The following is a 27,625-nucleotide window of genomic DNA, read 5'->3' on the forward strand; positions in this document are numbered from 1 at the left end:
CCCACACATCACAAAAGGATGTTCTTCAACATATACTAAGTACATGTTAACATCTGCAAACATATATCCACATTCCCTCCTATCCACAAACATCATACACATTTAAGTATGTACACTCAAATATATATATACTGCCCTCCTACCCACACTGATACACACATACACACACACATACACATGCACACTCACACACAGACCTAGTAAAACTACGCACTGCACAGTGTAGGAGTGAGCTGATGTCATCTTCCTAGAATATTGCAGCCCAGACTCTGCTGGCAGATCATCTTTATTCAACCTCAGGTTTCAACATGTGGTCAGGAAACTGGGAGGTAGCCTTGACAACCAAGCCAAGACCCTGCAGGCCCAGCAGGATGCTGAGCAAGACAGTCGCATACAATGTTCTGGTTGCTCCTGACTGGGGAGTAGAGAGCAAGGCATGTGTGATGACTCCACAGACAAGGCCAGGGCTGAGACCTGAGGAGAGGGACCCAGTTCTGGTGGGGATTTGGTCTGAAGAGGGCAGTTTGGGATGTTGTGGGTCACTCTAGAGGGGCCACACAGGTAGGCTGTGCAAGTGGGTGAGATGGGCATCCAGGACCAAGGGAGCCAGTGGGTAGGGGTCACATGGTACAGAAGAAGTTTCTGATCCAGTTGAGGCATAAACTGGCATCCACACCCACCTCCACCACTACCTGCCCACTTGGCAGTAGGTAGAGCCACAGGTCAGCACAGTGTTAGGACATTTAATGTTCAAAATTGAACTCAAGGCCCTTCGGGGGAGGGGAAGACATGAGTGAGGAGGAAGAGGAGCAGGAAGAAGAGGAGAAGAGGGAGGGAGGGACACACTGTCCTTATCCTGATGCTTGAACTATGCCTTGGCTATACCAAGGAAACGGAGGTGGCAGGCAACAGAAGAAGAAGTGAAATCTGGACTTTAGAGCTTCTAAGAACAATGGTCTTAGCAGTTTAAGGGCAGTTTCAGCAAATTCCAAAAGTAGTTTGGATTATTATAATGTATTGGGTTGGCCAAAAAGTTTGTTCTGGTTTTTCCATAAGATGGTACAGAAAAACCCGAATGAACTTTTTGGGCAACCCAATATTTGGCCTTAAAAGAAACTGAGAATCTAAATCCTGAGTTGGGTACAACTACACTGTAGAGTAACTTGGAAACTTTGAATGTTGGATACATTAAACTCCCTCTCCCTAGGCTTGTGTGTAGAAAGAAGAGAGGATGAGAAAGTAGGTGAAGTGCTTTCTGGTTCTTATTATCACTGCCCTCTACAAAGTTCAGGAACTACCAGTGATGAGACTAAGACACTTCCTAGGTAATGGGGGAATGTGGGGGATAAGACCTTGCTACTGTCCCAAAATGAAGACTGTTTCCCTCCAGTTCATTGCATCATCATCTAGAACAGCTCTGTGGGATGAGGTGGGACCAGCAGCCATTGTAATAGCACAGGGACTCCATGGTCTAATGAAAAGGGCATATTTGAAGTCAGCAGATCTGGTGCCAGTCCTAGTATTAAGAACTAGCTGTGTGACCTGGCGAGTGATACGAGAACCTACATAAAGACAGAGTTCTATTTCCTAAGGCAAAAAACAGGTGATGATCTGTCACAAGACTTTTTTTCCATCAATTATGGACTAAAGCAAGGCCCAGAACACCAGACCCCTGTCAACAGCATACCCAGGAAGATGTTAAGTATTTTCAGATTTTGGTGCTAAACCACCCTGAACACCTGCCTATACCTTGACCTGTTTCCCTGGCCTCCTTGGTGGTTGACCTTTGTCAATTCTGGTCTTGCTGACACCTGATCTTTTTGTTTGGTGCACTCTAGGTTATCTTGTCCTAGCCCTGTTTCCAGTAACAATTGTTTCCCCCTCAATGAGCAGAGGTCTCATCTGGCCTGATCCAGCTTCAGGGAGGAGCCAGTGAAGAAGCCATCTAAGAGATGTGTTCAATGCCAAAATACTAGAATTCCAGGGCATTTTAATGAGCTATATGAAGCAATGGAGCAGAATATTTGAAACCTGAACTGTCCTGGAAATGCAGGACATATGAGCATAGTAACCTGTTTTCAAGCAGTCTGCAAACAAGATGTCAGCCTCTAAAAAGATCACTAAGAATATCAAACAACAGATTATAAATGCCAAATGAATGGTATGGATAATATTAATTCTGTAGTGAGAGAATGGTCAGCACAGGTTTTCAAGGTGGAGGACCAAGCTTAAGCGTTCAGGAGTGTGAGGGATTGGGAAAGATGGAAAGGAGGCAGTGAGGTATCCAAGAGATAATGGCATGAGCCATGGTGCAGCAATGCCAGGCACATATAGGCATACATGGAATGGGGACCATATTACAGGGCAGGGATAGGGATCATAGGCAAATGTTGAGGGCTCTGGGATGCAGAGCTGCTCTGATGCTTAGAGAACAGTGAGGAGAGTCACCTTGGAGCACAAAGTGGCAGAAACCTAAAAAGAAAGATGGGGCCAAATTATGAAAGGTTTTAACTATTAGGCAAAGGAGTCCATACTTAATGCAGTAGACAAATGGAGGGTGTCTCAGAATGATCTGAGCAAAAGAAGAGCAAGTGAGTGCAGAACTTCAGGAAGGTAAGTCTGCTAACAGTGGGAAGGGTGATTTGGGGATTGGATTTGACAGAGTCTACTGCAACCATCTCGATATGAAGAAGTAACAGGTCTTGAGACTGGATCTAAGGAGCAAAGTACAAGGTGAAGCCAAAAGTGAGTCTGAGTTTTCTGGGTAGAGTGACTGGGAACCGATGGTATCTGATAGAAATGGAGATCAGGAAGGAAGCTGGCCTTGGAGAAGACAGTGGGCTTAGACTGACACTGATGTGGTGGCTGGACATCCAAGGGGAGAGACAGAGCAGGTAGGAGGGGCGGGATGAGAGATGTGGACAGACTATGCAGATAAGAAAGTCAGTAGTAAAAAAGTAAACATCAAAATGGACAACATGAATAGACTCTCTCTAAGGAAAGAAAGTGGAGAGAAAAGGAAGAGTGAGTGGACATAGTGAGGGAACGGGGACAGGAAGAGATCCAGGGAAGACACAGCCGGGGAAGGAGGCAGAGAAACCTGGGGTCAAGGAAAAAGAGGGGAGACTGCCTCCAGGAAAAGGTGGTCAAGGAAAATAAGCATTTACAGAGGCCACTGGGTTTGATTCATTTAACATATATGTATGAGGCACCTATGTATGCTGGACCCTGGGATATTGATTAGGAGTTATCCCCATTCAACAGACCTCTAGGAGTGCCTGTGATGCTGCCAGGTTCTGAGCCTGGTTCCCCGTGTGGAAGAGGAAGACTGAAAAGTTTTGCAACACTCCCTCCACCCCTACCCACCCAGCAGTAGGTAAGACTCGGATGGTTCTAGGCAAGAGAAAAAGCATTGCTGTAGAAGAGCATAACTTGTTGGGGAAGTTGGTGTTATTGTGGAAGTAAATAGAATACTTAGTCTCCATTTCCGGAGAGCCAAGAGGAACCCATTCCGACTAGTTAGGAGACGCGTCAAAGCTGTAAAATGGGTGAGTTCTGACAGGGTGTGGTTGAAAGTGGGGGAGTCAGAAAAGGCGACCTCCTGGGAGAGGTGGTGTCAACGAAGGCTTCTTGTTGGAGGTGTTCTTTAAACTGTCTGGAAGAATGGGAGAATAGGAGAGAGGTCAGAGAATCCCCAGCTTGAAGCGCCGCTCTCCTTTCCAGAGAGCCTTCGCGCCCCCCACCCCTTTCTCCTCCCACCTCCCTCAGCCTGCAAGCCCAGCTAAGGTTCCCAGCACTGACGTCAGCGGGCGATGACCTCAGCGCAGAAGAGGCAGCGGAGGGTGGGGGCGGGACTGAGACCTATGGCGCGCGGGGCGGGGCGGACGCCAGGCTCCGCCCCTATCCGCTGGCTGCGGCCAATGGACTCCGCCGCCGGCTCCTCCGGCTCTCGCAACAGTATGAAAGGCGCGTAGCAGGTAAAGTCCGGGCAAAGCCCTCGCGACTGGCGAGCGAGCAGAGGCTTACGGTTCGGCACGTCCCATCAGAGAACTCTCACTGACCCCCCCGCCTCCGCCACCGCTCCCCGAGTTGCACACGACATGAGCCAGGCCAGCTGGACCGGGAAGAGAACAGACATGCTCCCGGAGATCGCCGCAGCTGTGGGTTTCCTCTCCAGCCTTCTGAGGACCCGGGGCTGCGTGAACGAGCAGCGACTTCAGGTTTTCAGCGGGGCTCTCCAGGAAGCCCTGATGGGTGAGCACATTGCAGAGGGTCCTGGCGCCCGTCAAACCCTGCCACTGGGGCTCGGCCCCCCACCCTGCCTGAGGCGTCTTTCCTCTCCACTTAGGGCAGGTCTCCCCACTCGAGCAGCTCCGGGACTCGGTTTCCTTCCAGCTGCCGGGGAGGCCTGCAGTCTCCTCCCCCCACCCCCACATCCCCACCTTCCGCCCATTCCTCTGGGTCCTGTCTCTCCTCCTCGGCCCTGCTCTCGGGTCTCGGTCCGCGGTTGTTCTGGTTGGGCGCTCCCCTCCAAGCTGTCGCGGGCGCAAACACTAGTCCTGAGTGCGATCTCGAGTCCCCGGCTTATGCCCCGGAAGGGGGGTACCTGCGGGTCTGAGTGCGAGCTCATCTCCCTCACTGGACTCTGAGACCCTGCAGGCAACAAAGCCCGACCGGCCGGGGGGTCCTTATGGAACAAGCAGGCGCAGTTGAACCTTCTCAACAACTTGGGAGTCCCAGCCGTGGTTCTTCCGGCCGCGCGGGGCTGCGCTGAGCCTGCGTCTGCTGTTGACTCAGTCGAAGTTGGAATCCGGGCCCCCTTTGTATTTTCTCCGCCCCCCCTACCCTTAGCCATCTGCCACCTATTATGGTACAGAGAGAGCCTTGTACGTAGTAACTGCGCTCTGCGGGCGTGTGTCGGGGTTGGGGGCGGTGCGACGTGAGACGGAGGAGGTTGACAAGATACAGGCAGCCGCTGGCTGGGGAGAGACCCATCTCCCAGCTGTTTCTAGCGGGTTGGCCGGCGGTCTTGGGCAGCAATAGCCATCTCTGAACGTGCCCACACAGATCCTGCCTTCTGAGGAACAACGTATGTTTCATCCAAACATCCCGGTTTTGCCTCCCTTACCCGCTGAGACAAGCCTCTGACTTTTCAAGGCAGAGGGAACCACTGAGGCACAGGGTGGGAGACATGATGACTTGCTGTGGGTCCGACAATGATGGCAGCCTTCTTGGCCTTGAAACTTCAGCTCATAGGTCCCCAGAGGCCCTGCCTGGACATGCCAGCCCCAGTCACACACCTCCTCCTTAAACTGGGGATGTGCCAAAGGCAATATACTGGCTACAAAGGATTGACCCAGAGCTCTGGGACGCCCTCCCAATACACATAAACCCTTGTCCTGGAAGGAGGGGTTTTTCCAGATCCCATAATTTTTTTTCTGCTACAGTGTCGGGAGGGTTTCAGGAGGGTCCTGAAACTCATGAGAAACCATGTTGCTTACTTAAAATCCCTAGGTCCCTTCCTCTCCTATCCCATCACCCCTACCACCCTTGTGGTAGCATCCATGGCCCAGCTGCTCTAACCAGTGCATATCCCCCTTGTCCTGTCTCCACAGAGCACTACAAACACCACTGGTTTCCTGAAAAACCATCCAAGGGTTCCGGCTACCGCTGCATCCGAATCAACCACAAAATGGACCCCATCATCAGTAAAGTGGCTAGCCAGATCGGACTCAGCCAGCCTCAGCTGCACCGGTTGCTGCCCAGTGAGCTGACCCTGTGGGTGGACCCCTACGAGGTGTCCTACCGCATTGGGGAGGATGGCTCCATCTGCGTCCTGTACGAGGAGGCCCCGGTGGCCACCTCCTATGGGCTCCTCACCTGCAAGAACCAAATGATGCTGGGCAGGAGCAGCCCCTCAAAGAACTACGTCATGGCAGTCTCCAGTTAGATCCCCCGCCGCCCCACCTGGCACTCTGCTGTACTCATTCTGCTGTGACAACAGGCCACTGCATACCTCTACCTGGGGAATTGTATTTTAAGTGAAGAGCTATTTATATATATATATTATTTTTTTTAAGAAAAGGGGGGAAAAAACCAAAAGATTTTTTTAAGAAAAAAATCCTTAAAGGGAGCTGCTTGGAAGTGGCCTCCCCAGGTGCCTTTGGAGAGAATTGTTGTGTGCTTGAGTCTGGGAGCCAGTGTCTGGAATGGGAGAGGGGAATGGTCAGGGAGGGCATGGATCTGGCCAAGGTGAGGTGGGAGAAGCTTGGCTAGCAACCCAGGAAGATGTGAGAGGGAGCAAGCAAGGTTAGTAACTGTGAATGAGAGAGGTCAGGATCTGCCCTGGGGAGAGAAGAGAGGCTGAGTTCAAACCTCTCACCCAGGACACCTGCATCCCTGGCCCCTCTCTTAATCTTACTCAGGGGCATTCAAGCCTGGACTTAAATCATACTATATTGCCTAATCTTCTCTTTCAATTTTTGATGAGATCCTAGGCAGAGAGTGAAAAGACCTCTCCTGATTCCTTCTGTCCTGAGCAGCTTTTCTTGAAATCATGACTTGTTTCTAATTCTATTCTCAGGGGGCTGTAGATGTTGCTTCCCACCAAGAATATAAAGCTTTTTGTTTTGGGAGTCAGGGGAGTGAGGCAGGGGTTGAGGGTTATTGGAGTTGGGACAGAAGGCACTCTGCACAAAACCTTTGCCTTGCTATGAGCTGCTCTGTGTGTGAGTATGTGTGGCAAATACCTTGGGGTTGATTTGCAGTGGAATTTTGGGACCCAAAGAGTATCCACTGGGATGTTTTTTGGCCAAAACCCTTCTTTTTGTAACCAGACGGAAGTCCTCATGATGCTGCCATTATCCCTTTGAGAGGTGGCTCAAAAGCTACAGGAAACTTCAAGTCCTTGAATACTGCCTTCTTTTTAAAAGCACAACACTCCTCTCTAACTGCCCCCCCTGGGCCTCCCCGCCGCTCCTCTCCCCTTCTGGTTGGGTCATGGAGCTCCCTATTTTCTAGGACAAGAGTTCTCAGTCACTGTGCAATATGGCCTCCTGGGTCCCAGGAGGATCTGGAGGAGAATCTGGCTCTCACAACCTCCTGGTGCCCTGGTGGGCTTAAGGAACCATTTCTCCCTCTGTCCTCAGGACTATGGCTGGATGCTTAGCCTTGTAGATATTCCTTGGCTGAATGGGAGAATGCCCCAAGTTCTGCAGGACTACTTGGTATTCTTGTAGGGCTGACACTAAAAGCCAAACCTTGGGCATTGTTTTTTCTCCCTGGTGCTCAGAGCACCTGTGGGAGAGGCTACTGTCTCTCTCAGTACAATCCAAATTTGTCTATAGACTTGTGCAATATTTACTGTTACTGTTGGATAAAAATGGAAAATTACACAGGGAAGAAATCGCCTTCCTTCAGTTTCTCGGTGACATTAGTGAGGGATCCTCAGAAGGCCTTGAGTTTCCCAAACCCGAATCACCTTAAGAAGGCTGTAGCTAGAACATCTGGCTACCCTCCTGCTGTTGCCTTTAGTGAGGAAACTCTCTCCCCACTGCCAGTCCCCTTTCCTGGATTTCTTAAATACTAATTCTGACTCAAGGGTGCTAGTTACCAAACACTCCCCTACCCATTCCTGCCAGTACTGCCTCTTCAACTTTCCAGATCCCGAGCTACCTTCCCAGATCCTTTTTCCAGTCCTTATTCCTTTAAAGTTAACTTCAGGCCAGTAGACCCAAGAGCTCATTTTCTGGTCTGTGGGTTGAAACAAAGCTGTGAATCACTGCAGATTGTTGTTGCATCTTGTCTGCAAACAGGTCCCTGCCTTTTTATAAGCCGCCTCATGGTCTCATTCTTAATCTTTTCTCTCTTCTTTATCACGTTCACTTTAAAAACAACAAAACACACAGAGCTGGACTGTTGAGCAGGCCTGTCTCTCCCGTTAAGTAAAAAATAAATAGTACGTTTGTAAGCTATTCTGACAGAAAAGACAAAGGTTACTAATTGTATAATAGTGTTTTTATATGGAAGAATGTACAGCTTTATGGACAAATGGACACTTTTTTTTGGTTTCTTTAATAAAAATGTAACAGATGAAGTCGTGTGGTATAGAGAAGATAAAATTCCCACATCACTAATTTGCATTTCCCTCAAGCAAATCCTTTGTGTCTCATAGTATTTCTCTTCAGTTGGATTCAGAAGACCTATCGCATAGGTGGTAGGGACATTTCCAAGCACCCCCTCTTTCCTGGGAGATAGCTCCTTACTTCCCTGCTTTAATGCATATTCTAACTTCCCTGTGAAAATGCTAGATGGGCTAGTGTTCTAGTCTGAGCATTCCTCAGTCTAGCCAGGGCTCATCTTATGCATCCTGTTCTTGCTCTGCCTTACTCATTAGTTCATTCTGCAAGCATTTATTGTATGTGCTAGGTACTAAAATTATTAAAAATGATTAAGACTAACAGCCTGCTCACAGACTGGGATGGTAAACAGAGGACACTGAACCCCTTTCCAGGTTGGGGCAGAATTTTTTGAAATTCCTGGTCAAGCTCTCTTGTTATCTTTGGGGCTCCCATTTGGCAACCACCATTCTTATTATACAAGAGCAACTGGGCCTCAGGATACAGGCACTGGAACTGAACATGTGACAGAAGGCCAGTGTTACCAGTTAGCTAAAAAGGAGCTACTTCTGACAGCAAACACCAAGAGCATAGGTTTGTTACCCATTTATAACTCTGGCTATGTAGATAGGATCTATGCAAGGACATAGAAACAGCCTTTCTCATCCCTGACTCTTGGGTTCTACCCATGAGGTTTTGAAACAGGCTTCCCCACCCCCACTTCACTTGCTAGCTCCACAGTTTGCACTAAGGTCACAAGTACATTTTTGACCTGAGCTATCATTTTTCTTGGCTGTAAGTGGACTATACTTAAACTAAATTTTAAACATGTTGTCTCATGAGCCGTGGCACCACCCCCCCCCCCACACACACACTTCATTTCATACCTCCATGACCCTCATCAACAAACATGTAGTTTGACCTAGGTGTCCTAGGTGGGAGGTAGGCCTGGGAGGCTGTGTGTGATATACTGGGAGGGTTGGTGAGCCAGGAGATGGGGGTCAGGGAAGCTAGCTTATCTGTATCACAAATAGAATTGGTTAGGGACCCACTTGTGTTAAGGAGTTGTTTAAAAGAATGGTCCCATTTTCATGTCTAGCTTCTAACACAAATGTCCTAGGTACTCATTTGTTAAGGACCTACCTAGGTTCTTAATCAATGAGGTTAGGGTCGAATTTTTGCCCATCCTGGTGTACTCTTCTCTTATTCAGTACAAAATCAGCATCTATCTTCTTGTTTGCTAACAGGCTTCTCTCATGAAGGATATTTTATTGTTTAGTCGAAGGCCTGAAATTCAGGGAGGGTTGTCTGGAGGCTAAGGGGACACCATCACCCACCTCTGTTTCCAAGCCAGGTAAACCACAGAATGGCAGATTGATCTTGAGATTGCTCCTGGCTCTAGGTAGAACTAATAGTCCCTCAATTTAAATAAGAGGGTTCTGTGATCAAGCAGTTTGTTATTTACTTTAGATCTGACCAATGTCAATAGGAGTGGAGAGTACCCCTTAGCCAGGTGAGGGAACAGGGGCTGTAGATGGGAATTGCTTGAGGAATTGCAGTTGGTGGCTTTTATGTGTTCAGGGACCGGGCGTTGGTTGGTCCATTCTGCTCCCAGCTTCCCCACTTGGTAAACAGTGCCAGCCTGGGAGACCTGTGCTTGGTCAGCTGTTTCTGGATGATAAGCACCACCCCAAAGAGTGTAGACAAGGCCCTGGGAGCTGCAGATTAAGAGCCCATCCTGGCTCCTGATAAGGACGTTTGGGTGGGGAAGTCCTTGATGCTGCAACAAACGAGCCCCAGGGGGAAGAAACCCACTTCTGTGAGGCTGACATCTGCTCCTCGAGTAGCCTGTGGTCCGGAAAGATAGTGAGGACTCCTGGCTTACGGGCCAGTGCTGGCACCCGGCCCAACAAAGAGTGGTCCAATAGAAAGAGTTCTGGGCTGGGTGGGGGCAGGGGGTAGAATCTATGGGCTGTGGTCCAGGTTATTCTTCCTAACTAGCTATGTGAGTTCGTATAAACCCCTAAAGTTTCCTGTCTCAGAAATTAGGGGGTGGATTAGATGAACTCTGTTCCTTTCTTCAGCTTGTGGTTCTAAATCATCTCCATTATCCTAGCAATTACTGGAGGGCAAATTAGCACAATTATTATCATATTTTCAATTAGTTGAACTAAAAGTTCATTTGGGCTGGGAAGTGAAGTCAGTAATAATCTTCCTTGTTTGGATCAGACTCCTGCCTGATAAGGTTTCAATTTCCAGGTCTAGTGAGACAGTGCTGCAAAGAGGTCAGGAGCTCAGGCTCTGGTGTCAGTCTGCCTGGAGGTCTAATCTCAGCTCTACCACCTACCTACTGGCTGTGAAACCTGGGGCAGATTACTTCACCAGGCCTCCATTTCCCCATTTGTAAAATGGGATTAAGAATAGAACCTATCTCAAAATGGTATGAGGATTAAATGAGATCCATATTCTACTTAGAATAGTGCTTTGCACATTTAAATACTAAATAAATGAGAATTGTAGTTTTAAGTAGAAATTAACCTCATCTCTTCATGGGCTCTGAACTTGCCCTGAGATGGATAAGGACACTCTGACATTCTGATAACTGGAAGGAAACCATTATTTAATTAAAGTTCCTACTAGGGCCTCCAAGAGCAGCTACAGTTAACACCAAGAAGCCTCTATAAGTACCTGATAAATGAATGAATGAACTGATGTCTGACCTTTGTCATTCTTGCTGAAAGGGACAGTGTCCTTTCCAGACATCTGATTTCATTGACCACTGAGCAGTTTTGACCTGTTGGCTTCATGTTCTGCTTGTGGAGATTAACCAAACCGGCTACGTGCTCATTCACACACCAAGTGGGTGGGGAAAGGGATTTTCCAGTAACAACTTTGCTTACCTCCATCCTGCCCATCTGTGGAATCACACCCATCTGCTCTCCCTTCCCGGAAGAGAGAGAAATGGGGAGGTTGAGAAGGGGAAGGGTGATGAGTTCTGGAGAGTTCTGGCCTTCTCTCTGCACCATTTCTTTGCAGAGCTGGCCAAAAAAAAAAAAAAAAAAAAAAAAAAAAAACCATTTGAACTTAGTCTAAAAGGCTACCAGGGCCCTGGATAACAATGATCTTATACAAACAAGTGTACCCCAGATGTGCAGCCAGTCCTTTCCCTTGGATTGAGAGAAGCCTGGTTCTGTGAGTTCCCACCAGCTCCAAGACATTTTGTTCCCAGCTGAAGCCTGGCTCTTCCACTCCCCACCCTCATTGCCATAAACAAGGGCGGCCTTAATTCAACCCTGGTTCAGTAAACCTGACAGGCTGCCCAGAGCACATCAGGTAAGAGGAGGTTATAGCTGGGCAGGTTGGACCAAGGGCTACTTTATATACCAGCAGGAAGGGCCCCTTTAAAATTTGGTGGGTAGCAAGGGTGAGGGTAAGGCCAGACAGTCAATGGATGAGGATAGCTGGACAGAGGCCACAGTGAACTTGGAGAGCCAGCTCAAGCCTTGTCAGAAAAAGACCCCACTCCTTAGCTCTATACCAGATATTGTAATTTTTCAAGAGAAACCTGAAATGTAGACTTCTATTTGACATCTCCCTAAATTCTAATGATGGCAACTAATTTTTTTAAAGTGTTAAGCTATTTTTTTTAAGTGCATATCAGCCTAGGCTGCCAGTTTGTGACCTATAATGCCCCTAGGAGTGGGGATGTAGAAGTTTCTGACCCCATCCCCCATACTAACAGTGAGGCTCTGCATTGAGGACATCAGTGGCTGGCTGTCACCATGGCCATGATCTTTAAGAAGGAACATCCCTAATAGAACCAAGGGCACACCTGGGGCCTCTTCCCCCTCCAAGGACTGGACTAGAAGCAGCTCTCCCTTCCCTCAACTGGTGTCCATTAACCTGTGCCTGACACTGTGGCCTCTGGACCTTTACTCAGGGATGCTCTGCCCCTCTCCTACTCACCCACTTGATCTGGTTAACTCTTGCCTCTCAAGATTTAGACCATCTCTTCCAGGCAACTTTTCTGTGACATTTCCCCTTCCCAGTCTGGGACATGTGTTCCCATGTTAGTTCTTTCCTCTGCCCTAGTCCTTATAACCCTGAGTTTACAGCTAGAATGTAGGCCAGGGACCTTATCTGAGTAGTGTTTGGTGCTTAGTGGGTGTTAGTGAATATTGGTTGAATGAATGAATGTCAAAGTGGCCAAGAGTAGAGGCTAGTGGATGAAAGAGATTTAGATCAGAGATGGGAGGAAAAACTCAAGTCCATTCAGAGTCGGCCACGATGGGTCCCAGCTCAAAATACCAACCCGTGATTGCACCTTCTTAAAAAAAAAAACCAATCCTTTGACTCTAGCAGGCTCTTAGGTCTTTAAGCACCTGCCATTGAAATGTAAATGTCACTTAAAGAGGGGTGTACACACTTTAAGTCATAATATGGGAGAGCCTTAGTTAACAATTAACTCCCTAAATGGGTTTACCCAGAAGGTAATCACCTGGAGAAGAAAAGCCTGGGCTGCCATCAGGAAGGAATTCCAAGGTGGCAGGAGAGAGAATAGACTCCACAGCTCCTGAACACTGATGCTGTCTACAGAAATTCTCTTCCCAATGTCTGCTTGTGAAGCCAGCTGTGGGGTGGTGGAAATAACTCTAGGTTTAGGAGTTGGGAAATAGGGGCCCTAGCTTCAGGTCTGAAAATAACTAGTAATAGATGTCTTTGACAATTTAGACTGGTCACTTTCGCCTTCTGAGTCTTGGTTTTCTCATCCGTAAAATGAGTCACTTATGCTAAATCACCTCTCACCATTCCATTTCCATTTCCAGATGGAACAGGAAAATCTCTGATTCTTCTGTCCCATTTAGGCCAGCACAGAGTCCTAGTCGGGCTCCTGTCACACTTGAAATAAAACAACAGCCTTCTACCTGCTCTACTACCTGGCCTGGCCAGCAGCCCGGGGCAAGTGCAAACTATTTTCGTCGTGCCATTCCCTTCCTGCTGCCTTTCTTTGTCATTCTGAATCCCTAAGATGGGAATATAAGGCTCTCCCAGTCTTTCCAACCTCAAATACTCTGTGGAATGGCCTATCTGCACCAGGACCCCTCACCTTGTCAATTCTTACCTGCTCACCTTTCCTTGCCACCATGTCCACATTTGCAAGTTTCTCTACTCTGACAATTATCACGGCCCAAAACTGCTTGTAAAAGACTTTGACACACTTTCTTCTAGGATATGAGCACTTACCATGTGCTGAGCACCCACAATTGTCAGATACTCTGCCTGGTGCCTTACACACAGAATGTTTCTTGTAATGTCCACAGCACACTGTGAAATATTGTTACCTCAAGTTCACAGATGAAGAAAGCAAAGCACCAGTAACTAGAGGGGGAGGTAGTGGAAACAAGTTTAAAATTTATGTGATTCTTGGGACTTCCCTGGTGGTCCAGTGGTTGAGAATCCATCTTGCAATGCAGGGGACACTGGTTCGATCCCTGGTCAGGGAACTAAGATCCCATGTGCCACGGGGCAACTAAGCCCATGCGCTGCAACTACTGCGCTCTGGAGTCTGCATGCCACAGCTAGAGAGAAGCCCGTGTGCCGCAATGAAGAACCCACGCGCTACAACGAAAGATCCCTTGTGCTGCAAGTAAGACCTGACGCAGCCAATAAATAAAGCTTTAAAAATAAAAAACCAAAAAAACCTATGTGACTCTCTAGAGTTTTTTCCTTCACCTGTTGCCTCTTCAGGATACTTTTCCTGAATAATCCTGCTAGTCCTCTTTAAAAACATTCTTACCTCAGGGCTTTTCAATATTTGTACATATGGTTTAAAACTGCTTGCACTTTTATAACACATTTCTTACTCCAGAGCCTCTTAATGATATATATACATGTCATTTATTACTGTTTACACTTTCATAACAAAGAGTCAGCACATCTTCATGTTTTGCTTTCGGTTGAGGTCTGGTGGCTTTGCAAGCTTGCATCCCCTCTCCAACTGTTACCGTATACACCTCCATAGGAGGAACCATTGTGTTCTATTTCTTTTTATACCCCCATGTGCCATCCACAACTTGGCATGAGACAGTACACTGGCAGTTGAATGAAAGGATGTGCCCACAGGTGACTGTGGGGTAAGTGCCCTCTTCTCACTGCCCTCTTCTAATCCTCCTTCCCATTCAGGACCTAGAAAGGAAATTGCCCACTTTGGGAGTTTCCTAAGAGGGGGTGAGGGAGCCCTGTGAGCTGAGTCCCCCTGCAGATATCACAGTTCCCAGCACATGGTCTACACACCAGCAAATTTGTTCTTAGGTGGATGCTGATGGTAGGACTTCACTTGATCTTTTCAGTTAAATCTGTTCCACACAACTGGAACCACAACAACTTGAAATAATAAGCAATAAGTAGGCAGGTATGGATGCAGATCTAGATAAATAAGTTTGGAAATAAATGGAGACTTACTGTTGGAAAAATGCTTTCACATAACATAGACTGATGCATCATTTAAGGATTCTGTCTTCACGCTTATACCATGGGTTTAAATTTACATGGTCTGAAGAGGATTAAACTTTCTGGCTGAGAGTGAGGAGGCCACGGAAGGAAGGAGAGGGGCAGAGGCACAAGCCCTCTCAGGAGTCTTTCCTTTATGAGTATTCTTGTCCTGGCTCTAGGAAAGCTGGTGCTGGAGGGGGATGATCCCTTTCCTCTGTGTGTGTGTGGTTGGGTGGTGGGGGAGTGACAGTGCATTGGAGCAACTCAGCTGTTAGTCGGCCGCTGGTGGGTACCAGAGAAGTGCAATTAAGCAGCCGAGCCCCTCCCCCAGCTCCTCACTGGCCTAACTAATCCTGAAAGCCCTTTCTTCTCCTGGGCAGAGCATCCCCTTGCCAGCTGCCCATTCCTCCAGGTGTTTCCTGTAGCTCTTTGTTTGCTGGCTGGGTGGCTGAGGGCAGCGAGAGGGAGTCTGTTTTGGCTTCCTGTTAACCAATGGCAGCCAGTGTGGGGGTAGGTCTGGAGCTCCTGTATCTGGGGAGAACTGACCACAAACAGCAGCTGCCTCCTGATACCTGCCTTTCTGAGAGTGTATAAACAGTACTGGGCCCAAAGAGGAAGAAGGCTTTCTCAGCAGAGCAGGGCAGGGGCTTCAGTTGGGTCAGAACAGAGGGTCATTTCACAAGTGAAATGTCTAGAAGCTTCCCACCTTAATTCCCCTTTCCCCAGGGGAGAGGGTCAAGGTCTAAAGTGTGAGTCACCACAGGGACCTCAGAACAAAGGCCTGGTTGCCCTGGACTCTAACGCCGACATGACAAGGGCTGGTGGTGCTGGGTCACCCTCCACCATTCACCTGCCATAAAGTGGAGTGCACTGCTTCTCAAGGCAAAGACTGAGAGTGGAAGGGGCCATCTTGACAAAGCCTCTGTTTTCTTACCTCAGAGCTGAAGCGACTGTACACCCCATCTTCACCGAACCTACCCAACCCCAGACAGTTGGTGCAAAGACAAACGCTGTCTTGGGTTTCTCCCTGGCCACTCTTCCCAGGAAGGTAGGGTAGTATTTGCGGTTCAAGTTTCTCCATTTTAGTTGAAGTGATCCACTCATCTGGATGATTATTTTATTTATGTCTCCCTGGGAGGCTGTTGGCTCTGGGAGCTGGGCTGCATATCTTGATGCTACATTGTATCTCCAGTGCTTGCATAGGACCTGGCATACAGTAGGTTCTCAACAATATTGTAAATGAATGAATGGGAATGTTACCTCCTTAATCCTTTTCTGTCTTTGTGTTTGCAATGGGCTAACAGAATAACACAATAATAAATGGCACTAGTGAGCATTCACCATGTGTATAATATCATTAAATTCTCAGAGTAACTCCATGGGTTGATATTATTACCCTTAGACTATAGATGAAGAGACTAAGACTCAGGGAAGGTGAAGCAAATTACCTACAGGCGTACTGCTAGTAAGTGACAGGGTCGGGTCAAATCCAGGACTGGCTGAATAAACAGAGGGGGAAAAAAAAGAAATAAAAACTAAGGCAAAGCTGGATCCAGGGTTTCTTCTAATTCCCCCTGTCACCCTTAGCCCTCTGGTCTTCTGGATTCCAGGAACTTTTACACCAAGCCACAGTTCACATTGCAGATAGTCAAAAAAAGGTAAGAAGTCTGGAATCTCAATCTTACGTATATTTTATGTCCAAACTCAGATTGCCTGTCCTCTGAAATCCTGCCACTTATCCTAGCCTTGATTGATTTTATAACAGCCCTCTAAACTTTTATAGGAAGAAGTTGCTGTTTCCTTGCTTATTCATGTATATGATCTTTTATTTGTGTATGTCTTCCTTGAATTTCTTTTTTGTTTATGTGTCATATTTCAATTTGAAGGTTCTAGAGATCACCTCTGGTATTTCTCAATACCCACTGTAGCTTCTGGGTTTAATGCAGTACCTGGGTATGAAACTGAGAGCAAGAAGGGCTGGGGAACCAAGTAGTCTAGTCTATACATTTCAGTGGACTCCCCCCAACCCCATAGGGCTCTCTCTCTCTCTCTTTCTCTCCTTTGTCCTTTGCCTCTTTCCGGATGGAGAAATCCTGATCCAATAGAGACCAACCAGCCAGATGGATTGCTTCATCCTCAGCTGCTGACTTCCCAGCTCTTGTGCAAAACACAGGAACTCCTTGTGCTCATTGTGACCCACTTCCTTTCTTACTGGGACCTGCTCAGGGTGGAGGCTTAGGTCTCAGTGGCTTCTCTTGTTTTTGCAAAAGGAAAATAATCTCCCGGTCATAGTCGCCAATAGGCTTTTCCCATGACTTTTCCCATGGCACCTCCCAGGTGGGAGAGAAAAGAAAGGAACACTGTGTCCTGAGATGAGCTTCAAAGATACCCAGGAGGGCGGAACACGATGTAAAACCACTTGTTAAGATTATAGTGTTATTTGAATATGAGGGATTGAAGTGGGTCAATGCAGGTCTTGGAGTCCAGGGTCTATATCTGGGCTCTAGCACAGATCAAGCTGCACGTGCAGCTTGAAGGACATTTTTATGGTTTTGAGTTTTCAGTTTGCAGGCAGGCAATGTGTCCTGGAGTAAGGGCTCTCTTATGTCCAGAGATGGGTCCTTGTGAGAAGCACAGTGTGGGGGGGTGGGCAGAGGCGAGAGTTTTTGTCCTCAGTGTGTTGTCAGTCCAAAGATGTTGATGGGATAATCATAAATGCCAGTATATAAAACACTGATATGTGATTAAATACAAATTAATGGAACTACATAGAATGATACATTCTACATAAATAAGTGCTTAGACAGTTGCTAGACAAATGGAAATGATTAGAGATGGGTGAGGTTGGCTGAAGCAAGGATCGGGAAAGAGAGATGTTTTGAGAAATGCCTTTATTATCTTGTGCCCAAACAGCTCTGAGCACAGGCACCTTGGCCAACTCAAACAACAGGAGGTCCGGTGGGTGGGTGGAGGAGCAAGGCATGGAGCCATGTAGGAGGAGAGTGGTGAGCTCCGTTCCCTAAGCTCTGAGCGACTCTGCCCACTCCCACCCCTCACCCCTCACCCCCAGCACCACAGCTCAGTTCTTCTGCAGAAAGAGCAACCAGGGGCATTCAGCCCAGAAGAATGCAGACCTGTGGCCTCAGAATCATAACTTTGCATATGCTATACCTTTTTACTGTTTTAAGACATAAGGAATGATTCCCTTTTATTCTGAATTTATCGAGATCTCTTAGCACCTTAACCTAGAGTTCCCATTAATCCTCCCAAAACAGACTGGACTGATGTTGGAGGGTGGAGGGAGAAGGAGACAAAAATCGGAGATTCAGGAGATTAGGGGGCCAGGGGAGCCTTCACCTCTACTCTTTAAAATAGATCTTTGCATTGCCCTAGACCTTTCTGGTCTCAATTGCCTCATGAAATAATAGATGTGAAGCACTTTGAAAAATGTTTCAACACTCCACCTCCTGGGAGTTATGACTGTGGGGAAGCTGAAAGTAAAGCCTCCATGGGGGACTTCCCTGGGGGACCAGTGGTTAAGACTCCATGCTTCCACTGCTGGGGGCACATGTTTGATCCCTGGTTGGAGAACTAAGATCCCACCAAAAAAAAAAAAAGAAAAGAAAAGAAAAGAAAACCTCCTATTTGCACAGCCTGTCCTGTTTATAGAGCACTGGATTGCACATCAGCTTACTCTCCACTATGCTGGGAGGTAGAGGTGGCGGGTGATTTTACCATTTATGAAGAAGAAACTGAGGCTCAGACAGGCTAGATGACTTGCCCAGAATTATACAGCAAGCAGATGTAAGCTGAGCATGGAAGCCAGGTCTCCTGATTCCTGGTCCATTTCTTTCCACCTAGCCTCTTAATGTTTGAAAGCACACATGGGTTATTTTGATAGAATCCTATTCTAGAACAACTCAAACGTCATTATTTAATGGCAGAGTGCCAGATCTCACTGTTCTCCACCTGTTAGGTCTTGGATTTTTCTATTTAACGCTATTTTTTGAGAGGCAAAACAATGCCCAGTCAAGGGATTTTTACAGAACGAAAACCTTCAAAGCACAAAGCCCCAAGCTACCACAGTGTAGCATTGTTGCCCCAAATTGAGGTCTCCCTTCCCAGGGGTCCTGGCTCTGCACAGAGCTGGACAGAAGCCGAGGAGGAGTGTGGGGGCAGAGCCTCCCCAGAGGGGAACAGATGGGCAGGCTGGCCCCAGTGCCAGCACTTTGAACAACCCTTTTCTTTTCCAGCCAAACGTCCAACGTCATTCCCCTCTCACCTCCAGCTCCCAGGCAGCCTCCCCCTACCCCCATTCTGTCTTTGGGTGGGCTCTGAGGAGCTGATGGACTCTGGAGGGATGGAGGCTGTTCTCCTTTATGATTGGCAGGAGGATGAAAGGAGGCTTGAAACTGGTGTGGGGCAACTGTTGCCATCTGTCTGGTGGGACGTCACCAGGGATGGTCTCACCCATTCACTCCTTCATGCAACGCTGGGCTCGGGCCTTTTGTTTGGTTGGCTAGGGGTGGGGTTGCTGTAGTGCAGTGGAGAGAGGTGGTGGGCGAGAGAAGCAGCTTCTTTGTGCCTGCATCAAACTTTCAGTAATTCACTAGGGTGATTTGCATGAGGAAGCTGCCTAAGCCCCAAAACACCCAAGTGATTGACAACCTCCAGCCCTCTCCCCTGCTCACATCCCCCTCCCCCTCCCCCTTCGGCCAAACAGCTCCCCAGGGTTAGAGGGAGTGGCCCCAGCTCCTCTGCAGGGATGAGGAGCAGGAAAAGCTGCTCTGGCCCTCTCTGTCCACCCTCTGTCCCCATCCCTTTCGCAGTTGGAGGTGGGTCTGGTGTCTTCCTCCCTCCCCACCCCCATCAGTCCCTCACAGCTTTTTTCTTTTTGTTTGGTTTCTACCTGCTAGACTGGCAGGCAGAGGGGCCAAAGCAGGAGGAAAGGCCCATTAACCACCCAGCAGCTGAGCAGGAAAAAAAAAAAGGAGCTGAATAGAGAAGACCGGGTTGGCAGCCCTCCAGCCCAGCTCCTGGTCTTTGAATAACACCCCAGACCAGGAGCTGGGATCAGTGTGTGGGAGGCTTTGGGGCATTTAATTATTTAAAGGGCTCACTAAAAGGAGCTAAGACCCTGGGGAAGGGGGAGGAGAGGCAGATGGTGTGCCCAAGTTGCTGGGAACCTGGAAACTGGGTGCAGGATGGGTGAGGGTGGGGGTGGGGGAGGTAGGGAGGACTGAGCTAGAGGTCAGGGTTCAGGGAGTAAGAGAATGGAGGAGGGGAAGTGAAACAGAGATTGCCCTCTAGACCCAAGCAGGCCCTGTGGATAGTCTTTGCCTACACCAGCTGGGGGCAGGCTCTCAGCCTCTCCTTTCTGTACTCCTGCCCACCACTCCCCAACTTTGAAATTCGTATCTGCCCTAAGAGGGAACCATTTTGGAAACACACAACAAAAACTGTGAAGTTTAGGGGATTACCCCTTCTCTTCTGGCACTTAGGGATGCTCCAGATTGGTTTAATGGTGACCTGAACTGGGCAGATGGATAGGAGGATTTTCTCTTCCTCCCTTCCTCCCTCCCTTCCTCTTTCTTTCCTTTCTTCCTTCCTTCCTTTTCTTTCTTTCTTTCTTTCTTTCTTTCTTTTTCTTTTCTTTCTTTCTTTCTTACTTGTGGTAAAACTTCTGCAACATAAAATTCACCATTTTATCTAGTTTCATTTTATATGGTGAGACCATACACTGAGTCTGTGGAAATACTGAGAAAGCAAATAATTGGAGGTCCTGCTCTTGGGGGCACAGGATGCTTCAAAAGGCAGTCTGTGCCCCCAAGAGCACAGGGGCCCTAGGTCCCTAGGTAGAAACATACTAGTCAGATTGAATTTGAATTCAGCTCTGCCATGTACTAGCTCTGCGACCACAGGTAAGTTATTTAATTGTTCAGTGCCTCAATTTTCTCATCTTTAAAATGAGGATAAAAAATTGCTCCCACTCAGTATTCTTGAGGGGATTAATATAGGTGAAGCACTTAGAAGAGTGTTTGGCTCTTTGTAAGGACACAATAAATGTTATTAAATATTATCGTCATTACCATTACCAGATCAGGAGGCATTTATATAGGCTACACAGTGGAAACTGAGAGAAACAGGGAATTTGGGAATTGGGTACAAGGCCAAAGGGGAATTTGGTAAGGGTGTAGATTTGCCTCCATCCTTTCTCCCATTTGTAATGAGCTACGGTTGGAAATGTGGTCTTTGCTGTTCCAAAGATAGTAGTCCTGTTCGGGTAGCCCCCCTTTCCCACCTGCATCCCTCTTCCACCTTCACCAGGGCGAGCGAACAGTTCCAGGACCTGGGGCTCTGAAACCCTGTGGTCCAGACCCTTGCTTTGTGGCAGTTTAGGCATTATTGTTAGCCCTATTTTACTGATGGGATAACCAATTCAAAGGGCTTAGGGGACTTGAGATTTGATTCTTCTGCTTTTTGGGGCTTTCCCCACTCTAGCCCCGCCCAGGCCACAAGGTCATGTGGAATGAATTGGTCACTTGGTCACTGTGGGGCACACAGTGCAATACAGCATCTCAGCCTGTCTTCACTTCTCAGTCTGGTCGGCCTCAAACGTGTGAGGTGGGCTTGTTATCTGCACCTTCCAGCGAGGCAGTTCTCCCGTCCTCAACACGCCTGGGGGGCAATGGCGACGGCTTTCAGTCGGGGACAGCCGAGATTGATCCCGCGCGGGCCGCCCGGACTCAGACGTGCACAGCAAGGGTGGTGCTATGGGGAGGCTGGGGGCGTGAGGGCAGGCAGGTGTTTGGCTCCCTCCCTCCCGGATGTGGGCAGAGGGAGGAGCCCCCGGCTAATCATCCACGTCCCTCAGTCCCTACGGAGAAGCTGCCTGGGACCTTGAAACGCGACCAAACGCGCTAGCTAGTTGGTTTTCCTAGTTTGGCAACTGGGGGGTGCCGCAGCCTCCGCCCGCTCTGGGTAGCCCCCACCTTGGTAACAAGCTGCTGATTGGCTGGCCATGGGGCACAGCGGACCAGTCAAAGCCCTCCCTGATGTCGAGGTTTGGCAGAGAGGAGTTAAAAAGGGCGGGGGGGGGCGGGGGGAGGCAAGACACTACGCGTATTCGGAGTGGAGGTGCTACGCGGGTAGGTAGCGGAGAATCGGGCCTTTCACCAGGAAAGGGCAGGCGGGGGAGGGGCCGAGGAGTGGCTGCCTCTGTGCCGGGAACCCCTCCCTCCCGCCACCTGCTGCTAGAGCGTCTCGGGTTCCTAAAGCTTAGGTCTTTCCCCCATTTCTCAGGCCTTCCTCACAGCCTGACCGACTGCAGGGCTGGTGCAGCCTTTCTTGAGCAATTTTGGAGGTTCCGGGTTTCTGAAACCTCCTCGGTCCTCTCTCCGAAGTCCCTCTGTATTTGGGCGTTTATTTTCCCAAGTCTGTTACTCGGGCCCTCTTCGTTTTCTTCTTGTATATCTGTGTGTGCTCACGCCCTCCTAGGGCCGTGTTACCAGTCACCCATTCTCTAAAACCAAATTAACCATCCGCTTTATTACACTGTACCTATTGGCAACAACCTCCTAGACTTAGTTGAGTATACATTTCTGAGGACATACATTGTAAGCTTTGTAAGAGAAAGCATTTTGAATAACTTTGTTCCCCCACCTCAATGCACACAAACATACATACATACATATTCAAAGAACCTAGCACAGTAACATCAAGATTAGGACTCTAGAGACGGTGACAGGGTACAATTCCAGCTCTGCCACTGCTACTGGCTGTGTGACCTTGAGCAGATACTTCACCTCTCTGAACCTCAGTTTTTACCAATGAAAAATGCTAATGATAATAGCACCTACCTCCTAGCATTACTATGACAAAATGCCTGACACATAATGCCTAATAAATGATATTATTTTAGATATTAATAAAGAAGGAATGAGTATTACTTCCCCACAGTTAATCTCAGCCCCCCATTCTTGGTTTAGGTGCTAGGGATAACAACTAGATTCTAGGGACATTTAAAATTACTATCAGTAAAGCAATTTAGGACTCAGAATAAAGCTTAGCACAGCCTCACAGCCCCCAGCCTTCACATGGGTCCTGTTTTAGCTCATAGATTTTACGAAGGGAGAGATCTGTTGGCAAGATAGGATTCTTTTTTCCTCAAGGACTTTTCTTAAGATTTTTTTTTTTTGGCCGCATTCAGCATGCGGGATTCCCCAACCAGGAATCGAACCTGTGCCCCTGCAGTGGAAGCTCAGAGTCAAGGACTTTTCTTCAAATTACTCCCTCTCAAAAATTTTAGAACAGCAGCATCTGAGGATTTACAATAATCCCATTTTAGTAGGATTTAACATTCTCCTTTTTTTTCACAGACTCGTGGGGTGCCCTACCTGACCTCTCCATATACTTACATTAACACCAAGGTGTGATTGTTAAGTTTTTCCCAAAACTCTCCACTGAAGTCCTTTCTTGTTGCTCAGAGACTCATCTTTTCTGCAGTCTTTGCCTCTCCCCCACATGCTACACACTGGTCCATAGATTTTCTTCAGTGAACACGGAGGCTGGCAAATCAGTGCTCACACACCCCTAGTGGTCATCCTGCCATGTTCTATCACCTGCCATACCCTGTTGATGTCAGACGTGGCCTTTGTTGATGTTTTGCATTATTAAGAACAAAAACAATGATGTGTCTGGGGCACCTCAGTGGTGCCAGATGCTGGGGACAGGGAGGATGCAAGGGGCACACAGCACTGGGGTGTAGTTCAATGGGAAGCCAGTAGACCTGGGTTTCAGTGTTGAGTATATGCCATTAGGGGCAAGTCAATAAAAAGTGTTAGGTCTCAATTACCCTATCTGTAAAGTGGGTGTATCAGACCTGTCTCATTACTTTATAGATATTTTGGGAAAATAAATGGGGTCATACTGTTGAAAGCACTTCATATTTTTTGGAAATTAAAAGGGGTGTGTTTGTGTGGGTGTGGGTGTGTGCAACAGGCTATTAAATCCATTTTATGCTACTATTTCCATTTGGCTCCCAGAAATATGATCCAACAGTTGTTATTAAAAACTTATGAAACCAGCTTTGTGCTAACTGTTGTGAGGTATATGGAGGGATCATATGACACGATCTCTACCTTTAAAGAATTTACAGTCTAACCAGTTTGCTCAACTAACACATGAAATGATGTGTCATATTGACTGTGGGTCCCCCACATATCCTCTTCTATCTTACAAGTAAAGGATGATCTGGTGGTGTGACAATGGAGCCAATAGGTGGACGTGCCTTACTGCAGCTAGCACAACTGCTTACCTCTTACCTCTCTCTTTCTGTCCTTGGTGGGGTGTGGGGTCTTACAAACCATCCTCACTGCTGTCTTTGCCAATGCTCATGAGTCATGGCCTGATGTCTTGTGACCTGAGTTTGGGGAGATGCTCGCCTTTGATGCTGCCCTTCACTTACTGTTCATGTAGTTACCTGTTCCTGATGCTTTCTCATCTGCACCTGCCCACTGCCACTGCTTACAAATGCCATCACAGCCATTGTAGCTACAGCAGCTCCTCTGGGGTGGGCTTTGGGTGGGACACTGAGGGTACTATTATTCCCAGCCCCCTGTCCCCGGCAAGAGAGACCACCTCCCTACCCCTTCTAATCTCTGTATTTGCTCCCACGGCCAGGTAGACTAGAAAAGATGCAAGTTGCTCACATTTCCCCACAGCACAGAGGGCTGTGTCCCTTTTGGGGCTCCCCCCAGCCTTCTTGGTGGAGGGAGCTAGTCTGGGATGGGGTGGAGGACCAGTTCTGTTGCTGCATGCTCAGCAGGCAGATTCCAGCTCCAGATTCTCTGTGCTGGCCCAGCAGATTTAGCTCCTTTCCTTTTTGGAGACTGTCAACAAAGACTCAGTATAGCTTCTAAGAAGGAGTAGATCAGTGTAATTGCTATCATCTTTGAAAAAAAAGATGGGCATGCAAATTAAAATAAATATCAATACCAAGTCTCATCCATCAGACTGTCCAAATTACTGAAATCTGAAGCAGTATTTGGCATCATGGGGATGTGGGGAAATGGAGGCTCATGTACAACTGGTGAGAGTGCACATTCGTACAACCCCTTTGGAGAGCAGTTTGACAGAATCTAGTAGAGGTAAATTGTTCATATTTCACGACTTAGCAGTTCCCTCCTGGGCATATATACCAGTAGTTTTTAACTGGTGGTGGTTTTGACCCCCAAGGGAACATTTGGCAACTTTGGAGATATTTTTGATTTGGACTGGGGAGGGGACAGATGCTAATGGCATCTAGTGGATAGAGGCCAGGGATGCTGCTAAACATCCTACAGGCAGTCCACTCTGTCCCCCCACCCCTTGCCCAACAAAAAATTATCCAGAGCCAAATGCCAGTAGCACACTGTAAAGAAATCCTGATGTAAACTCTAGAGAGACTCTCAAATGCAATCTCAAAGAGACAGATAAAAGGATGTTCACTGCATTATTTGTTTCTAACATTACAGTATTGAAAATAATCTAAACGTCCCTCAAAAGGAGAATAGAGAAATAAATTTAGGTGTTTTCATACGATGGTTAGAATGAATGAACTGGAACTACAAGAATCAATATGGATAAATCTTGAACACACAATGTTCACTGAAAGAAGCAGAGTAATACAGAAAGTGCTACTCTGTAAAGTTTAAAGACACAAACAACTCTCTACTTCCCCTATGGATGTAATGCAAGTTAGTTATTTTTGTCTCCACCAAATTCCACAGCAAGTACCTGGAGACCTTTACATTCATTCTTTCATACACTAAATGCACCAACTATTGACATTATCTGGCTCAGGGTTTTGCATACAGAAAAAATTTGTTGAATGATTGAGCTGTGCTTATAGAGAGACAAGACCATGATTTGCTTTCTCTTCTTGCCTTTCCCCTATGATCTGCCTTTCTGCCTGTCTTTTCATGGCTTAATTTAGAGAGGGTCCCAGAACTTGGATGAGAAAACGCTGAATCTTCCTTTTTCACACTGCTAACTGAAATTTAGCATTCCCTTCAATTATGAAGGTAACAAGTCACTGCAGTATTAGCAACCTGAAGCTTTGTCACCAACTGAAATTACAGATATTTTCATATCACATTACAGTTATTGAAAATACGTACATTCATGCTCATTAGCACTTTGAAATGACTGTAGTTATTTAGACTTGTTGCTGGATCTCGTTTTTTATGACATTAATACACATTTATATATATATATATATATGATCTAAAATATTTATACATTTTGATAACTGTACTTCATTGTAATTGGTTTCCTTTGGAATCCAATGGATTTTATTTTGTACCTTTAAAAACATTTTGAGAAGAGGTCCATAGGCTTTGGCAGGCTGCCAAAGGGGTCCACAAATGTCAAGACTCCCTGGTTACACCATACCTTCTGATGCTTTGATTATTGGTTAAGTTTCCATTGGGGCTCGGTACTGATCAGAGCCGAATGGGAGAAAGTGGGCATGGATTGCCACCTTTAAAAGTTTCAGAAAAGACTCTGATGGCGCAAAGTGAGATCTGCCTACTAGTTGCTGGAAGGCAGAACTGTGAGATTGAGCCAGGGCTTTGGAATGTTGGTAAAGTTTTTTGGTACTTGTGTCTGAAATAAGAGAATAAAGGCAGTAGATGGTTTTACCCCTGCCTACAGCTCCAGCCTCGTTGCTCCTTGCCGCTGTGCCCCCAGCCATTTTTGCTGTCTTTCAGTGTCCAGGAAGCTTCCTCCTGCATTAGGAGGTCTATACATGCTGTTATCTTTGCTGGACTTTCCTCCCATCTCTTCATCTAGGTAAGTACACTCTCCCTCCATATCTGATTATCTGCCCCTGATCCTCCAGACTAGGTCAGGCTCCTTGATAATCCTCATGTAGACCCATCCTCATCTCTTTCACAGCCCTTTCTCAGTTTGTAACTATGTGGTCCTTGGGGTGACTCTTTAGTTCACTGCTTGTCACTGCACCAGATTATAAATCCCCCAATGGCAAGGAAGGCTTGCTTTTATTGTCTGCAGTATCCCCAGTGCCTGACCAAGGGCTTGTGGTAAATATTTATTGATAAAGAGTGAATTTTAATTGGAAAATTCATAATGGGACTGTGAATGCTAGCAGAATGGATTTAGGTCCACAAAAAATAAAGTCGTATGGCCTCCCCCCACTGGTGACACCCCATCTACCACCAAGCATCCTCCACACTCCTAGTAGTTCTGCATACACCACTAACACAGAGATCTTCGGGCTAGCACAGTAGAAACAGTACAGCAAAACTGACAGGCTGGGGAGAGAGATGACCTGTGGTCAGATCCTGGCCTTGATGCTTTCTTCCTGGGTGATCTCAGCCTCTTTGTGCCTCAGTCTCTCCATCTATATAAAATAGTGAAAATAATAGTACCTCTGGCATAGAATGTTTAGGAATGCTAATGAAGCCACATAAATAAAACACCTAACACGTAAGTACTGATCAAATGGTAGCTTAAAGGAAAAGAGACAACTTTTATCCATCAGAGCCTGATGGATAATCCACTCCTGCTACCCTCTTGAGAAACACTGGATTTAGAAAGAGAATTTCACAGAATATATTAGTGAATATCTTCAGTAAATAATATATTCAGCTCAGTAAATATCAGTTGTGGTTATTTCTCTATTAGAAAATAGTGAATTGTCCTAAAAGCACAAGCCTAGCTCTTAAAGGCTTTCAAGAAATGTGCATTGAGAAGTTGAATGAAAGAGCAGATGGGCTACTGAATGCTTATTTTCCTTTTCCAGGCCCAACTTGGCTTTGCAGTACTTGACTGCCCTCAGTTCTACATAGTTGCCACTAGAGGGCAGGCGCGGTTAAGACAACAATACTCTGGACCCACCAGCGCCATAATTACTGGGTAAACAAGGGAGGATGGTTGAAGGAGAAAAATGATAGAATGATTGAAAAGAAAAATTTTTTTTTCTTTATCTCTTGGGGACCAAATGGAAGGAAATA

At 47.2% G+C, this 27,625-nt stretch overlaps 1 protein-coding gene and 1 long non-coding RNA gene across 4 annotated transcripts in view; both read left to right on the plus strand.

The window, feature by feature from the left end:
- The first annotated feature begins 3,974 nt into the window (after positions 1-3,974).
- Positions 3,975-8,095, plus strand: BTG2 (BTG anti-proliferation factor 2). The gene is made up of 2 exons (XM_036871892.1): positions 3,975-4,254; positions 5,616-8,095. The coding sequence occupies exons 1-2, from the start codon at positions 4,101-4,103 to the stop codon at positions 5,948-5,950; spliced, it is 489 nt and encodes a 162-aa protein (XP_036727787.1). The 5' UTR covers positions 3,975-4,100; the 3' UTR covers positions 5,951-8,095.
- Positions 8,096-21,725: 13,630 nt separating this feature from the next.
- LOC118904457 overlaps positions 21,726-27,625 on the plus strand; it is a 48,644-nt gene continuing 42,744 nt past the window's right edge. The window contains exons 1-3 of one of the 3 annotated variants that reach the window (XR_005022000.1): positions 21,726-21,757; positions 26,360-26,441; positions 27,415-27,527. This is a non-coding gene — a long non-coding RNA (uncharacterized LOC118904457). Of the gene's footprint in view, positions 21,758-25,932; positions 27,528-27,625 lie in introns of those variants that run through there. The other 2 variants (XR_005021998.1, XR_005021997.1) reach the window with 2 other exon arrangements.

Source organism: Balaenoptera musculus, chromosome 1 (genome assembly GCF_009873245.2).
Source record: "Balaenoptera musculus isolate JJ_BM4_2016_0621 chromosome 1, mBalMus1.pri.v3, whole genome shotgun sequence".
Classification (NCBI taxonomy): Eukaryota; Metazoa; Chordata; class Mammalia; order Artiodactyla; family Balaenopteridae; genus Balaenoptera; species Balaenoptera musculus.